The following is a 16,107-nucleotide window of genomic DNA, read 5'->3' as shown; positions in this document are numbered from 1 at the left end:
TTAAGTTTCTGGGATACCAGTCTGTGATACATTTGCTCCATTTGTCTATACCCCGAAGGGTGTGTCCCGTCCAGCGCCATTTAAATTTTCTTATAGCATTAGTGATTTTTGTTTTCTGTATTAAGTCTGTGTTTCGAACTTTATGTGTTTTATAAATATTCAGCATATATGTCCATAAAATAAAATTCTTTAGGTATTGTGTGTAGAACAATGTGCAGTTTTACTTTGTTACGATGTTACTATAAGTAGGTAATATAGATTACTGCCGCGCGAATTTTTATTTTATAAATATTCACCATGCGTGCTTGACCTAAGAAAAAATATATCGCGCGGTGACAATTCGCAGTGTGTGCAGGGCCTTATATCCATATCACTTGTGAGTTATGAACCTGGCACGACGCCAGCTCATTTAAAATAAATATTTTATTGTTATCTCCGCGATACATTTTACTTGACCCTATTTACGTTTGAAACAGATTTCGGCTCAGACTTTTGCGCTGTAGTGAAGTTGTGATAGTTTAGCACTTTAAAATAAATTTCAGGGACTCTATACATCCGAGTACTGAAATCGCGACTTCCCCCGAGAGATACATATTACACCTACGGAGAAAATGCAAACAAATATTATAATTTTGGCAAATAATGAATGCAGAAAGCTATTTAAAGTCTTTTTGACAGCTCACATTTCAATTATTTCTAAAAGAAAATGTTCCTGCCTCGTGTTTGCGTCCACACCCGTGTTTCTAACGCATAACGTAGTGTCTAGCTCTAATGAGCGCATACAATAGACTTTGAACATTACTGCCAAGAAATAAGGTGTTAATTTGTGTGAATGTTTTAATGTTAACTTTATAAGTTAACTAGCTGACCCGAGAGACGTTGTTCTGTAGATAATAAAAAGAAATACTGTTTTATAGGAATTTGCCAATAATATTTCAAAACATCAAGAATTATTTCGTAAAAAATGCTCCCTGTTGTTATAATGGAATTGTTTCACAGTGGAACTGTCAAACCGTGCGTCACTAAATTCTCTCATAGAAAATATGTCCATACAAAACAAATATTGAAAATAAAAATTATTATGGGTCCCAGATCGAAATAAAAACTATCCTATCTCTCAAGTTGGACTAAACTGCAATCCATGAAGTCCATCCCATTAAAATCCGTTCATTAGTTTAGGAGTCCATCGCGGACAAACAACGTGACACGTAATTTATATATATTAAGATGTATACGTGTATACAGCGCCGCTCGGACATTTTTTGATGACCTCTTAATAGGCGATTGGGAATGTAGTTCTTTATATTATTTTGAATAAATATTTCAATATCCTGAGCGGCACTGCATTCTAAGTGGTAGAGCGAAATATCCAACATCACACGTCGGCTTGTCGGTTTCTTATAGAAAAAAATGGATTACTTTTGGTATCCTGCCTTTTGGATACGGAACCCTTAACATACCCAAGGCAGGTGTTCCGCAGAACCAACTAATACAATGGAAGGAATTGTTGCTAATATGCCATGAGCTAATCAACGCCCGTGCTAATTGGGCACGAGAGCAAAATTACTAATATTAACACGCAACACAGCCTTGTGTTTGTTCGTTCAAATTATGTTCGTTATGATGTTGCAATTATTTATAAACAGAGGCTTATTTTTTTTTTTGAAGTAAACCTACTTTAGGCGCGACTTGGGGTAACATTCAGAAAAAAGTCACTCAGTTAAACAATTTTTTAACTGTTAAAATTGAATGGCTTTAAAAAAGTTTTATTTGCAAATAAAAATTAATCACTCGTAAATAATTTTTGAAAATCTCCAAGTGTTTAATTGTTTTTTACATATTAGTACTCTTGTAATCTATTATGAATAAAAATTATTAGAAATTTTTCGACGTTTGCGACATTCGTAATTTTCTTTTTTTGGTTTCTTCATCCATTTTTAGCATGGGCAAAGGGATCGCGCCCATATTCATTAATATTCAAAAACAACAGTATAATATATTGGCATGTGCTAAAATCTAACCTCTAATTTATTATTCTCAATTATTTTCTTTCCTTTAAAAGTCATTAAGACATTTAAAATTACTGAGCATATTAAAATGTGAAAGTTGTATATTGAATTTTATATACAACATAAAGCGAACATAATAATCAGATAAATGAAATAGGGGAGTCCCAGAATCATTTTATTAAGTTTTACTTCAATTGCGCATATAGAGTACACACACACACACACTTTTTTTTCTACAAAACTAACAATTACAGTTTATATTTGTTAAGTAATAGACAAATAATGATATTGGTGTTACATCTAATAGTTTTATTTTTTTATTTTTATTGAATAGGAGGACAAACGAGCGTACAGGTCACCTGGCGTTAAGTGATCACCACCACTCACATTCTCTTGCAACACCAGAGGAATCACAAGAGCGTTGCCAGCCTTTAAGGTAGGTGTACGCGCTTTTTTGAAGGTACCCATGTCGTATCGTCCCGGAAACACCGCACAAGGAAGCTCATTCCACAGCTTTGTAGTACATGGAAGAAAGCTCCTTGAAAACCGCACTGTAGAGGAACGCCACACATCCAGATGGTGGGGATGATATCCTAACTTGTGGTGTGTCGTGCGAAGGTGGAAGACATCAGTTTAAGACATCTGATGGTAAAGCATATTCAAAATACCAAGGAGTTAATGGCAAGCGTGGCTTTCTATTTAAAACTTATTAACACAAAATCTTTTAAAAAATTGTTGCATCTCTGTTAGTTCTGTTCTTAACTCTCGAACAGGTAGTCTGTCTATATGTAGATAGTATATTGCAAGTCTATGATGTTCTCTTATTTTGGTGATTATTATTATTATCATTGTTCAACCTGACTTCTGTTTTGAAATTATATGTGGATGTTTATTTGACAAAGCTATGGAACAAAATTTGTATGATTGTAAGGAAACCTAAGCACACACACCTGCAAAGCAATTCATAAGGATGTCTGCTAAGTGCATTTAGTGGCTCTAAGCTCAATAGGGTTTATTCACAGAAAAAGCTTCACAGTAGATGTCAAGTTGTCAATATTCGCCAGTAAATGCTAATACATACAACCACAACTAAGTACTAAATATAATAATAATATTGACACAATCTTAGCCTGCACTATGGGTACAAGACAATGATATATTTAATACAATATCTTATATCTTTAAACAAGCAATTCTTGTATATATATAATCTGAATCTCGGAAACGGCTCCAAAGATTTTCATAAAATTAAGTATGCAGGGGATTTCGGGGGTGATAAATCGATCTAGCTAGGTTTCAATTTAAAAAAAATGGTTTTATCCATGTTTGAATGAGAAACAGCTACAATAACATTAGAATACAAAGGTAAATTTCGCCACTATATACAAGACTATTATAGCTCAGATGGGACATTGGGTGATCCGGAAAGCAGAAGACCCCGGTTCGAATCCAGATGTCCTATTAGTTTTTTTTTTTTCAAGTTTTGTACATTCTTAAAAATCCCAGCAAGGCTCGGTCGTCCGGATATTACTTACTTAAACATACATAAATACATATAAACATCCATGACTCGGAAACTAACATCCATATTTATCATATAAAAATGAATTGCTGTTTGTTAGTGTTGTTAAAACTCGAGAACGGCTGGACCGATTTGGCTAATTTTAGTCTTGAATTATTTGTGGAAGTCCAGAGAAGGTTTAAAAGGTGAATAAATAGGAAAATGCTGCTAAATTTAATAAAAACAACAAATTTGTTTTTCCTTTGATGTGTTCATACATAATTTCTATGAGAGAATTTATTGACGCACGGTTTGACAGTTCTGTTGTGAAACAATTTCATTACAACAGCAGGGTGCATATTTTACGAAGTAATTGTTGATGTTATGATATATTATTGACAAATTCATAAAAAAAAAACATTACTTTATTTATTATATACAGAACAACATCTGTCGGGTCAACTAGTTTATCATAAAAATGTTAGCACCTATGGGAATTGAACCCGGGAGCTTTAGCTTGTACGTATTGTGAGCTTAAGTATAACCTTTTTTCATTATGTTGAACAAAATGATAGGGATGTAAATGGGCTGTTGTTCCCCAAGCAATCATTTGTATGTTGTCACAGAGCAGTCCTCTATGTAGAGAAAACATTGTCAGTGTAGTCTACAACCTTAAGGTTATTAATTAATGTGAAGAAAAGTTATTCCAGTTTAAAACTTTTTATCTTAATCTTACCTTTCTCATGACAGAATTAAATTTTTTTGGCAATAAGGGACTACACATGCAGGACTTTCAGCTGATGGTAAAAGACACACTCTGCCCATTAAAATGCAGTGCCACTCAGGATTCTTGATAAGCCCAATTATTCTGAGCTGCACTACAAGTGCACCCGTAACCTTGAGACAAGATATTGTCTCATTTGCCCAGTTATTTCAATAGCGACGGCCCCCTTCAGACCGGAACACAGTAATGCTTACACATTACTGCTTCACAGCAGAAATAGGTGCCTCTGTGGTACCCATAATCTAGCCGGCATCGTGTGCCTCCCTCTGGTAAGGGAGACATGACTGGTAGAAGTAATTATTTAATTAATTTTAACTTAGAGTATTTATACACTGTGTTTATTAATAAGACAGTAACTGTGTGCTTGCTGAACTAGCCAGGATTCACAAGGATGCACAAAGGACTAAAAGATAGTCTAAATAAGTAACGGACATGAGCAGGAGTCCATTATAAATCACATTCATAGTAAAATAATTATAATTAGGTCATAATTTTACCTGGTAGATTGTTGCTGGGTGCCAGTGCCCAGTCTGGTGAGGAGTCTTCTTCATCCGACATTTTCACTTTATTAAAATTTCATTCACCATTCATGTCCAGTTCCAATTTTATAATTTAATACAAATACACAGCACAACTTGAACATCTTCATTTAACGCTGTTTTTTTCCATTTTAACTAGAAATTAATGTTTACTTTTTTTAAACAAAACCTAATAATTTATAAAAAAAAAATGATAACTTAAAATTTAAGAACATTAGCAATATTAGACAAAAACATATTTATTGGTATTAAAATTATTTCTTAAATATTTGAACTTGTATTTTAAATGTTTTAAAATATGTACTTTTTTATACTGAACATCAATTATCACCAAAGCCTTTTTATTTATTAATATATATATAATGTGTGGGTGTTGTCCTATTGGCATCAAAAAGATATTGCAACAGTTGTTATAATATAGAGAATCGAATTACATAATTCCTTATTTATATACCATGGCATAAGCCAAAAGGCTACCAGGAAGGATATAATAAAAGCATATTGATAACACCCAACAGGAAACTGATTTTCACCATTGTCTAACATTGAAAGCTTTCTACGCAATTATTACAAGGTTACAAGCGTCAGTGAGTTTATTCGCTTTCGCAATATGTACTACGATTTGGTCTATATTTTAGACGGCATTGCGTTTTATACACAAAAAAACCAAAGCTACTACTCGATGACATATTGATAGAGTATCGTTACTCTACTTAAAATATATAAGAATTTACTAAAGATGCTCGCATGATAAAAGAATCAGGCTACATTTGCAGCAAAATGCATCGTTCAATACCGTATATAATACCATAGATCAAAGCACTAATCTTAACCTAAATTAATTCAATCGATTGTTATGCAAAACACACAAACATCTTATCAAGTTCACTTAAACTTCCAATTAATTTTAATTCACTTTATAAGAGTCACCCGATGGATACCCGAACTTCACAAATAAATACTGTCTACAATTAATGTAAATAAAGAATTTAAAGGCAATGCAAATCCATCAACCAAGCAGACATTTTTCTCAGGGGCGGGGGCCGGGGATTTAGAGATTGCGGGTTGGGAGGGGCAGATGTCAAAAAACAAAGAGCGTATAATAAAATGAAATTATGTAACTAAAATCAAAGAGTAGACTATTATAGACAATCGGAATAGAACTGCCATTTACACTAGAAACCAACGGAGCACACTGTCTCACAGAAGAAGAAAATTTCAGAAATGAACCTGAGTTTTGTAAGTTGAAATTTTTATTCCTAACAAACAACTTCTCTCGCGTTGCGTCACGTGCTTGAAGTGTAGCATGCGGTTGGCTGGCCAAGTCGAGCATGGGGACCTTAACCAAGCCTCGGCCTATAAGGTTTTTCAACCATGTTGGTGTTGAATTTGGTGGACTCTTTAACGTAAAAGAGCATAAGAGGCATAATGCTAAGTTATACAAGATATACGTTCCTATTAATTTATTGTCTAGGTGGCAATATAATGTAAATATAAATGTTGACAATAAATTTGGAAATTTTGGTCACATGATTACTTACACACATTACAACAACGGGCAAAATGTCACATAATTTGAAGGTTGGTGACCTACTTTTAATTAAGTCAGACTTAACTCGCCCTTTGCAATGGCCATTAGGTTGAGATATTGAAAAGTTTCCTGGTGGTGACGGCAACGTTCGCGTAGTCAGTGTCCGGACAACCAGTCGTTGTTTTAGGCGTCCAGGTAATAAATTATGTCCGCTACCATTTTCTCATTAAATACTTAGAACCTAATGCGAGACACGCCGCGCTTGGGTTGACAAGTGGGCAGAGGCTTTTAAGCTTTGCTATGAAGAATTTTACAAACCAAATAAGTCGAGTGTAATTTGCTCGAATCATTTCCTTGATGCTGATTTATATATAAATGCATGCTCAAAAGGTAAGATAAACTTGTGAACATTTAAGAATATTGAAATCTTTTTTAAAGTTAATATATTATTTACTTAGTCAAATTGATACACACACAAAAATCTAATTTAGCTTCAGTTCTAATATTTTGATGTCAGCTTATACAAAAAAGATATCCTGGAAATGATGTCTAACTCTAAAAGACTAATTTCAACAATTTTACTCAGGGAACTTAACATTAAATTATTTATGCAAGTACCTAAATGTACATTAAATTTCATGTAAATTAAAATATTACATTTGAGTGTTTGTTTCACTCATTATAGTTTACCTTAACTTATTAGATCCATTAAGAACGTCAGGGGGTAACAAATACACACAAACCAATACATAAACATACAAACTTTCCCCTTTATGATATGAGTGTAATTTTTGATTAAAATCATAAAAAACCTCTGACTGAACAGATCTTGATCAATAAATAGGGACAGGCTGATATACGAGAAACTTATAGCCACTCTCTTTTTCGTCAGGGCTTAAAACAATACCTAACTGGTAGTCCACTGAATTTACTGTTCAAATCGGGTTCTAAATTCAAAATACGCAGCATAAACTGGAATAATGTTTACATAGCTGCCAATTGACAATAATATTTTAAGCAACTGGAGTAAACGCAGAAATTTATAGATATGGCAGTCGAAGCTTATTATGTATGGAAGATAGCTCAGGCATTATTATGGTGTAATGGTGCATACGACACATTTCGGCTTTGATTTTGTATGGCGTGAATTGTCTTTATGTATAGAACGTCATTGGAACATTTAACGTTATACAGGTACGTAATGATAAAATGAATTGAGTTGTGATGGTGAAATAAGTAATTAATTAATGCAATAATTTCGGTTAAATATCATTATAAGCCATGGTAATGCAATAAATTTAAAAATCAACTAATGGAAACAATGACGTTCTAAACATATAGACATATAAATCGCAGTCTTCAGACAGGCTTTCAAGCGGAACGACAAAAGTGTGCTTACATTGTCTTTAAGCACACTTTTCTCCTTAGTCGTGTGTCCACTGTGTGTCAATCACCAAGTCTAAGTGTGCTATAAAAAATTGCTCAAATAATGGGTAGCCTCAGTGTTCAAAGTGCTCCAATAACCGGTAAGATTATTTTATTTATATAGGATGGGCTGGCAAAAAGCGGGAATAATTTAGTAAAACAAATATTTTTTGTTTAAATATGGTACAATTTTTGACAAGTTTTTACATCCCATCCATCCCGCTTGTCAGAATGAGACGGATAAAGCACACTAGCACACAGTAAGAAATGAAAACTATAGAGTCGCTTTTTTTTAAAGGCCCAGTGAACAATGATAAGCAATCCCACATTTGCGTGCATACGGAGGAAGTCATCACCGATATATCCCGCGTAGGGAATGACATGTTCCAGCAGAATATTGGAGATGTACCGGTCTGAAGTTAGACCGTCTCCTCGTCCCCCACCAGGCACGAAAACAAGCTCGTTTTTACGGTCGAAGGAAATGCTGGCCCACGTCATTTAAGAGCCGCCCCCCATAAGCCACTGTTCCAGCGAAACAGCACTGCGCAAATCACTCCCCAGGCCGCCTGTAGACCCGACCTCTTCGGTCGCCACCGTGCAACCACATCCTGTTCTCGTCGGAGAACAGGAGTTGCCTCCATTGCTCAACATCCCAATCAAGATGGGGCAAATTGAAGGCGTGCTTGTAGGTGAGCTGCCGTGAGTTTCGAGCTCGTGGCAGGCCTTTTTGGAGTCAGATTCGCTTGCTTGAGTCGTCGACGAACTGTCCACTAGTTGGCTGCTACCCCACGAACATCTCGGAGCTCCTGTTGGACGTCAACACCAGTTAATTGCCGATTTCGGAGAGAGGTTGACTCGATAAAACGGTCATAACTCTCCGACGTGCACCGGCGCAGTCCAGATCTTGATCTCGGGATAAAGCCACCAGTCTCCCGAAAGCGCTTGTAAACTTTCAAAACACAGGACTGGCTTGTGTGGAACCAATGAGCGACAAACCGCTGGCTGAGCACTTCTTGCAATAGGGCTACGATTTGTGCTGCTTCTGTGTTGTCTCCATTGTCGTACAAGGTCAAAAGTAGCGGATGTGTACTGGTCAACGTGTGAAAGTCGACTAATAAAGAAAAACCGATAACAGGTGCTTTTATAAGGGGTCAATTGAAACACGTCTTTTTCGTGCTTCTTAAGTATTGGCTTGATTTCTATGAATTCAGCATCAGTTAAAAATTAAGAGTTTAACCTTTAAAATGATGTTATTTATATGACAATTAAAAATTTATTTAGTAAGCAAGATCGCGCGGAACCAATTTCAAGTAAGTGACTCCAAACTTTTGCTCGCGACTGTATTTAGTCAAATTGACACACATTCAAAAGACCAATTTAGCCACATTTATGATTTGACAAAAGCTCTCATACAAAGATATGTTGATGTCCACTTACAGTACATACGCCAAAACCAGATACCAAGGGAAAAACAAATTTTTGCAAATAAATTTTATTTCAGGAAAGTTAACATTTTAATAACCAGTTAACCGATTTATTTTATGTAGATAAAAATAATATATTTGAGTATTTGTTTCTCTCATTATATGTTACCTTAACTTATAAGATCTAAATTCATTTAATTAGAGCGTTAAGTAGTAACAAATATACACACAGTCTAGTAAATTAACATACAAACTTTCGCATTTACATTATGAGTGTGATTTTTAAAAAAAAACGTAAAAAACCTCCGACTGAACAGATTTTAAATACAAAATAAATAGACTGACAAACGTAAACCTTATAGCAACACTCTTTTTCGTCAGGTCAATACCTAACTGCTACTCCACTGATGTTACTGTACAAACAAAAAAAAATGTTTACTTTGCTGCCTATTAATATACCAATAATACTTTTAGCAACTGGAGTAAACGCAGAAATATATAAATATGGCAGTCGAAGCTTATTATGGTGTCATTTGTGGCAACTGCCATATTTTGGCTTTGTTTTTGTATGACGTGAATTGCCTATAATATGTATAGAACGTCATGAATGGAAACATATACTTTATTCAAATAATATAGACTTAACTATACTTTATTCTATACTATATATATATATATAGTATACAGACGCAGACATGCCTTAGACCTATATAGATTGAAGGAATAGTACCCATTGTCATGCAATAAATTAAAAAAATACAGGCCGGAATAGGAAATGTCGTTGATGATTTGTTTAACATTATACAATTTATATTATTATAGCCCAAAAACATTTAATAATAATCACTTCACAAAAATATTAATATTTTAGCTATTGTTAAAATTGTTTTAATTTTTACTTATATCTGACATTTTTTCCATAAATTCCTAAGTGAAAAAGCGCATTATTGATTAAGCATCATTGAGTTAATGGAGTCGATCTTCTGAGTGATGTTGTTTTAATTTCAGCAAATAGTAAAGTTTTGTTATAATAGTGTATTTTGTAGCTAAATTTTTGAATGGTTTAGTGAAGAAGATCCTGTTTTATTTATTACTAGATTTTTCATCTACAAAAATACAACGTCCAACCTCGTTACTAAAATGGTATGTGTGCCATCAAAATATTTTGGAAAGTTTACTGCAAATCAATGCGCTTTTACCCGTATTACTGTGATCCATAGTGCAAATTCCACAGTGGAAGTTTCTTCAATATAATTATGCATTTAATTGACTCAGAGTCTAATTCATTACTTCAATAATGCATCGCTTTGTCGTCTGCGTAACTGAGTAGCAAATTAAAGGTCACTGAATAAGCATCATTTTTGGTTTCAGATTCATAAGATCTTTGTGAATAACGTAATAGTATTAGCAAGCCCGTAACGGATAATTGAAATTGAAATATTGAAGTGGTTTCATGGTATTACGCGCGCAAGTGGATTGTTCAAGGGCTGATGAAGGGATGGCTTCTGATCAACCCGTAAAGAAAAAACAGCGAATTGACGGTCCGGATATTGAAGATGGGAGTGATAAATCCGCGGAAGACATTGTTGCGGACATCTACGATTTGGAAACACCTCAAGCAGAACATTCCGGTAACTTCATAGTAAGGAATGGTGAATCTCCTGACAGCGGTACAGTAAGTGAAGATGCAGTGGATTGTTCTTCAATATTGAGACTTCCAAGTGATACTATAGATATTTTACCATCTTCTAGTAATATCCCCAGTTGGACTGTTGCTGATGAAAAGTTGCTCAGTGAGTTACGTTCCTTCCAAAATGCTCTGGTTGGCCATTGCTTATGTGGCTTAGATGAAAACAGTGTTCTGCAATTATTTGATAGAAGATTACACATATCCAATTGGCCTTTAAAATGTTCTCTTACATATCTTTCAATAATGCAGTTACTATTTGATATATATTTGAAACAAAATAACACTGGCACAATATGCTCAAGACTAATGCATACATGTGATATATTTGTTAGAAACAGGCACGACTGGATTACTGAAGTTGTAGAATTATCTGAGCACAAAAGCAAATATGTTACTTTTGTTGCAAGCAGGTTGTTGGCTAGCTTCCTTATTGTATCTAAAGATACTGTAGATGAGAATTGGCTTCAGCAGATTGTTGAAAATATTTACTTATTTGACAGAATTAATAGAATAACTGTGCAAAAGATAAATTTCAGCTTAGACATAATTAAAAGGATAGTTGAATGGAAAGATGTTGAGCAACACCCTCTGGAAGAAAATAGTAACATAAGTAGTTCTACCACGGTGCAGGAAGACAATCCATTCAGAAGTAGTTCAGGATATGGACATAGTTCTAGTTCAAATTTACCCATAAGTTCCAGGAATGAGAACCTGCACAGTTCATTCTCTAACTCACAAAGTCAGAATACACCCTCAACATCAAACAGTGATAGTTCAACAGCAAGTAAGCAAACAACGTTTAAACTGCATGAGCCGGTTTTAAAGTTATCAACTGATGAGCCAACTGAAAGAGAGGACTCGCCTGAACCCCAACCAGCAAGAATAGAAAGGGTTAACGAACGTGGTTGTGTTACTGTAGTCCTTACTGATTCTGAATCTTTTGATACATCACACATTAAGTGCTTGACGATAAAAACATTGGAGCACCACTGGCCAGTCTTAGTGAAAAATATGAAGCTACTTCTGCTAAGGTACCTGAATTTAAGTAATGCTGAAAACTGCTTACTTACATTTTTCTCCCTGTGGGAGAACATAATAAGTGTTAAGGCGAATCTCTCGATCATAGATACAAAGCCATTTTATGCAGATTTACAAAGTTTTGTTGATCTGTTACGAAATACAGTGCTACCACCACTGATATACTCACACTTATTGAGTTTATTTAACGAGGTTTTGTGTTATGGTTCGACATTAGCTTTACAAGATATCTTGCCAGAAGAAATTTGTAGCCTAGCACACTCTATTGTAAGATATGTGAAAGATTTTAGGCTCCTTAGTGATGTCCAAGTTCAGACTAGTAGAAGTGGATTTGGATTCCTTGGCTATGACTGCGCAGAAATAAGAGAATATTCATTAGGACCTGAAGTTTCCCCAATATCTACATCAATACACTTAGTGGATCAAAGTTATGGTGAAGAAGAGAATGACAATAATCCAAGAAATGAAGTTGATAAGACAATGCTACAGAGAATGTCCTTGTTGGTACTTAAGTCTGTGGCTGTGACAGTCAAAGAAATGAGGTGTGATTCTTCAGACAGTTCAATAGATTCATCTGATTATAATGCCATACAAGACATGCAAATTGTTGAAAGATCTATCCGTGATGTATTGAAGAAACTGGATCTTTTCATAAGAAATCGCTTAGAATTCCATCCAGAAACACCTTTCACTAAAATGTTGATTCACTTATTTAGTGAACAGGATGACTATCTAATTGAATCAATGGTGTGCACATTGGATATAACTGTCGGAATTGTTTACAGAAATTCTGTGTATCCAGATTTGATTCCAATGCTGAATCCATTAAAATCTTTCATGGAGTTCCTCAATGTAGTATCACATGACAGTGATGTGCTGCTAGACTATCTGGTAAGCAATGAAACATGTTTCCTATTGTACCTTTTGCGGTTTTTAAAGTATGTTAGACGCAACTGGCCCAAGTTCTTGGAAACATGCCAACAATCTGATGGTAGTACAAGAAGTCTTGATGACACAATGAGAGTGCTCATAAGGCTACGGCTACAAATAAGCAGGCTTGTATCAAAGTCCTTGTTTCCATATAATATAAGTCCTGTACTGCGATTACTGGAGGTTTGTGAAAGCTTATATGAAGGGAATGAGTTCAGTTGAAATATGATTGAGGAAATATTGTCGATAGGAGCGAATGTTTATTTATAATAAACTGTATGACCAGAATAATTCAGGAATTTATCTTAGATTGAGATCTTAACTATTTATTGGTTTGTAATAAAAAACCAACACCATTTCTTATTGGTGAATTGAAAGAAAATAAAGGTCCTTGAGGTTTTTTGTTTTAATGGCACCAATTAGAGTTTATATACAACAGTTTTATTTTTGTATTCTCTCTGAAACAAATATAATTTATAAGAAATTAATTAACAGAAAGTTCAATTAAAAGAGTTCTTGTTGTTTAGATGCACTGGGTTAATGATATAAAAAACAGGTTTAATATTTAGTGAAGAAAACTAATTTAGCAGCAAGGTGGTCTTGTTTTGTTTATGTAAATGATAATAAACAGTAATACCCTCTATAAACTATAATAAATTATAGGCACCCTTATAAAGAATTTTTACATTACGCTATTTCAGCCATGTAACGCGGGGATTTTCTCACATCCATATTTGAGTTCTGTGAAATTTATAATGATTTGTATAGTTCATAATTCGCTTCGCGTACCTTGGCACATGTGTCAATTGTGTTCTTACAAAATTAAATAATATTTATTAAATTTGTTGCAATTGCAAATACTTGCTATGCGAATTGTGATTAATTATTATTATTATTAGGAATTATGAAATCGTAAAAACGCGTCATATGAGAATAGCCCTATAAAGCGGAACCACTGTACCGCGTTATTACCTGTACTTCTAAATAGACATTGTTTTTCTTTAATTAAGCATTTTATTGGTATAGAAGTCAATTTAAGGTAATGTTTGCCCTGATCAAACAAATATGAAATACCACAAAGACTGCATTTTAGACTAACATTCCATAACTTGTTGTTTGTCTTTTATAACTAGGATGTAATTATTTAATTTATACTAACTGTAGTTGTATAGAAATAGTTTAGATTTGTCTTCCAATTTGTGTAATATAAAGGGACTATGTACTAGAATCCCAAGTCTGAAGAACACTTCTGAGTGCCTTGCTCTGCCACTTGTTGGACTGGGCACCCCCACAGTGAAACCTAGATATTATGAAGTTAATGCAAATATTTTTATATATAAGAAACTACAAGAAGCTTCAATGACATTAAAGCAATCAAAATTGTTGAGCTGAAAAATTTTTGAAACTTGCAAAAGATCAAAGTTCCAAATTATTTTATGTAGGTAGTGTTAAATCATGATACTATTAATGTATATATTAAATTAATACATCTAATATAAATAATACATGCAAGTTCTTTAATGATAACATATTGCCTTAGTTACCATGGTTTAACATTATATATATTAATATGTCATTTATTGATACAGCCTTACGATTTATTAGTGTGGGCACCAACTAGTTTCTGACCATTCGGAGGTCAGCAGTATGAGATGGGATACCACTACACTGGTAAATCGTGAGTAAAGCTATATCAATAAATAACGTAAAAATGTCTCACGAAAGTTTTAATAATTTAATTATATACATTCACAACATGTGCCCTAAATGTAAAAGAAGGTGCTTAAAATATATGAAACCTCTAAAATTTTGTATAATATGCATTTTAGTTTAATGTTTAGTGTAAATTAATTAATTAGTTGTATGCATATGAAATGCGGGTAGTTCATTATTCATAGTTCTTATGTTAAATTATATCAATTGCCACTGTAAATATGCCATGAATTACATATTTAAATAGGACATAATCAGTATTACTGTAAATTTGTGTGAACCAGATTATGAAAATAATTAGTTTTGTACTTTCATTAGTGTAATTTTATTATTTCACTATAAACCAATAGAATTCAAATCAAATGTTGAAAAACGCAAAAGGAAAATGGTATAATGTTTAGGAGTTTTAAATATTTATTAATTTTGGCTATTTCTGTAAAATTTTCTGTTTAGGATAATTAATTTTTTAACTCAAAATCTAATTATGTAATGTATAGGTGTTATTTTTTAATACTAAATAAATGTAATAGCCGAGCATTGAATCTCAAAAATATTGAGCATATCATATTATATACATCAAAAACATAATTCTATTTTATAAACACTAAAAAGGCCCGTCTCACAAAGTTTAAATGTGTCCAAACTCCACTTAAATATAACAAACTGTATGGAGTCTAGTGTTGAATATTGGTAAATTGTTCAAGTTCAAAATACTATAAGTCTTGCCATATCATTTTAAATAAGAGACCTCAATACTGCAGATTAAACGCATATTGCCATTTTAGTATCTAATTGGGAAGCTGGCAGTATTGTACCAATTTAAAATTATCATTTATAGATTAATAAATGTATTGCTTTAGGTATAATCTAAGTATCTATTTGTTATGTTTAGATAATTTAACATAAATAAAATGAAATGTTTTTCTACATTACTCTTGAATTTTTATTATTTCCCTATTATTATATTTAAAATCAATTAAAGTAAAAAATATAAGTATTATGAAATGTTTTGTACCTACCTACCTCTAACTCTCGGTAGGTTTTTATGGTTTGTCTCATACCTAGTATATCTATACATATATATAAAATTGGAGTGTCTGTTTGTAATATCTAAATAACCGTGTTTTACTACATGTATATAAATATATATTCGGTACATACACCAAAACATTTTTTTTACAATTTTTGTCTGTCTGTCTGTTTGTTTCAGTCATTTCAGAGATTGGCTAATCTCTATCCGCTATATATCGCTAACCGATTTTGACGGGACTTTTATTGGCAGGTAGCCGATGTAATAAGGAGTAACTTAGGCTACTTTAGAAAAATAAAGTAATGTTGCAATATCCAAGAAACGGTCCAACTCTAAAAATTATTTATATGGCAAAACAACATTCGTCTGGTCAGGCAGTAGTAAGTATGCATAGTCGATGGTTAGTCGCTGCTTTCACTTGGCAAACTGGTGATTGGGTATACTGTCCTGTTTCAAGTATGTTACATTATGTGGCAGTTTCAATTGCTGCCAA

At 33.6% G+C, this 16,107-nt stretch overlaps 2 protein-coding genes across 2 annotated transcripts in view; one reads left to right on the top strand and one right to left on the bottom strand.

The window, feature by feature from the left end:
- LOC126975477 (serine/threonine-protein kinase Genghis Khan) overlaps nucleotides 1-5,854 on the bottom strand; it is an 88,658-nt gene extending 82,804 nt beyond the window's left edge. The window contains exons 1-2 of the mRNA XM_050823398.1: nucleotides 5,667-5,854; nucleotides 4,792-5,002 (exon numbers count right to left, since the gene is read on the bottom strand). Coding sequence (XP_050679355.1) covers nucleotides 4,792-4,852 — 61 coding nt within the window. The 5' untranslated portion in view covers nucleotides 4,853-5,002; nucleotides 5,667-5,854. The remainder of the gene's footprint in view (nucleotides 1-4,791; nucleotides 5,003-5,666) is intronic.
- Nucleotides 5,855-10,186: 4,332 nt separating this feature from the next.
- LOC126975697 (protein lines) lies at nucleotides 10,187-15,516 on the top strand. Its single transcript, XM_050823704.1, has 2 exons — nucleotides 10,187-10,356; nucleotides 10,585-15,516. Exon 2 carries the CDS (start codon nucleotides 10,667-10,669, stop codon nucleotides 13,091-13,093), a length of 2,427 nt encoding a protein of 808 aa, XP_050679661.1. The 5' UTR covers nucleotides 10,187-10,356; nucleotides 10,585-10,666; the 3' UTR covers nucleotides 13,094-15,516.
- Nucleotides 15,517-16,107: the final 591 nt, after the last annotated feature.

Source organism: Leptidea sinapis, chromosome 2 (assembly GCF_905404315.1).
Source record: "Leptidea sinapis chromosome 2, ilLepSina1.1, whole genome shotgun sequence".
Classification (NCBI taxonomy): Eukaryota; Metazoa; Arthropoda; class Insecta; order Lepidoptera; family Pieridae; genus Leptidea; species Leptidea sinapis.
This window is presented reverse-complemented; position numbering and strand designations above follow the sequence as displayed.

Bases quoted from the DNA above. Each gene is read 5' to 3' on its own strand.
- LOC126975697 (XM_050823704.1), top strand. From the start codon at position 10,667: ATGGTATTACGCGCGCAAGTGGATTGTTCAAGGGCTGATGAAGGGATG.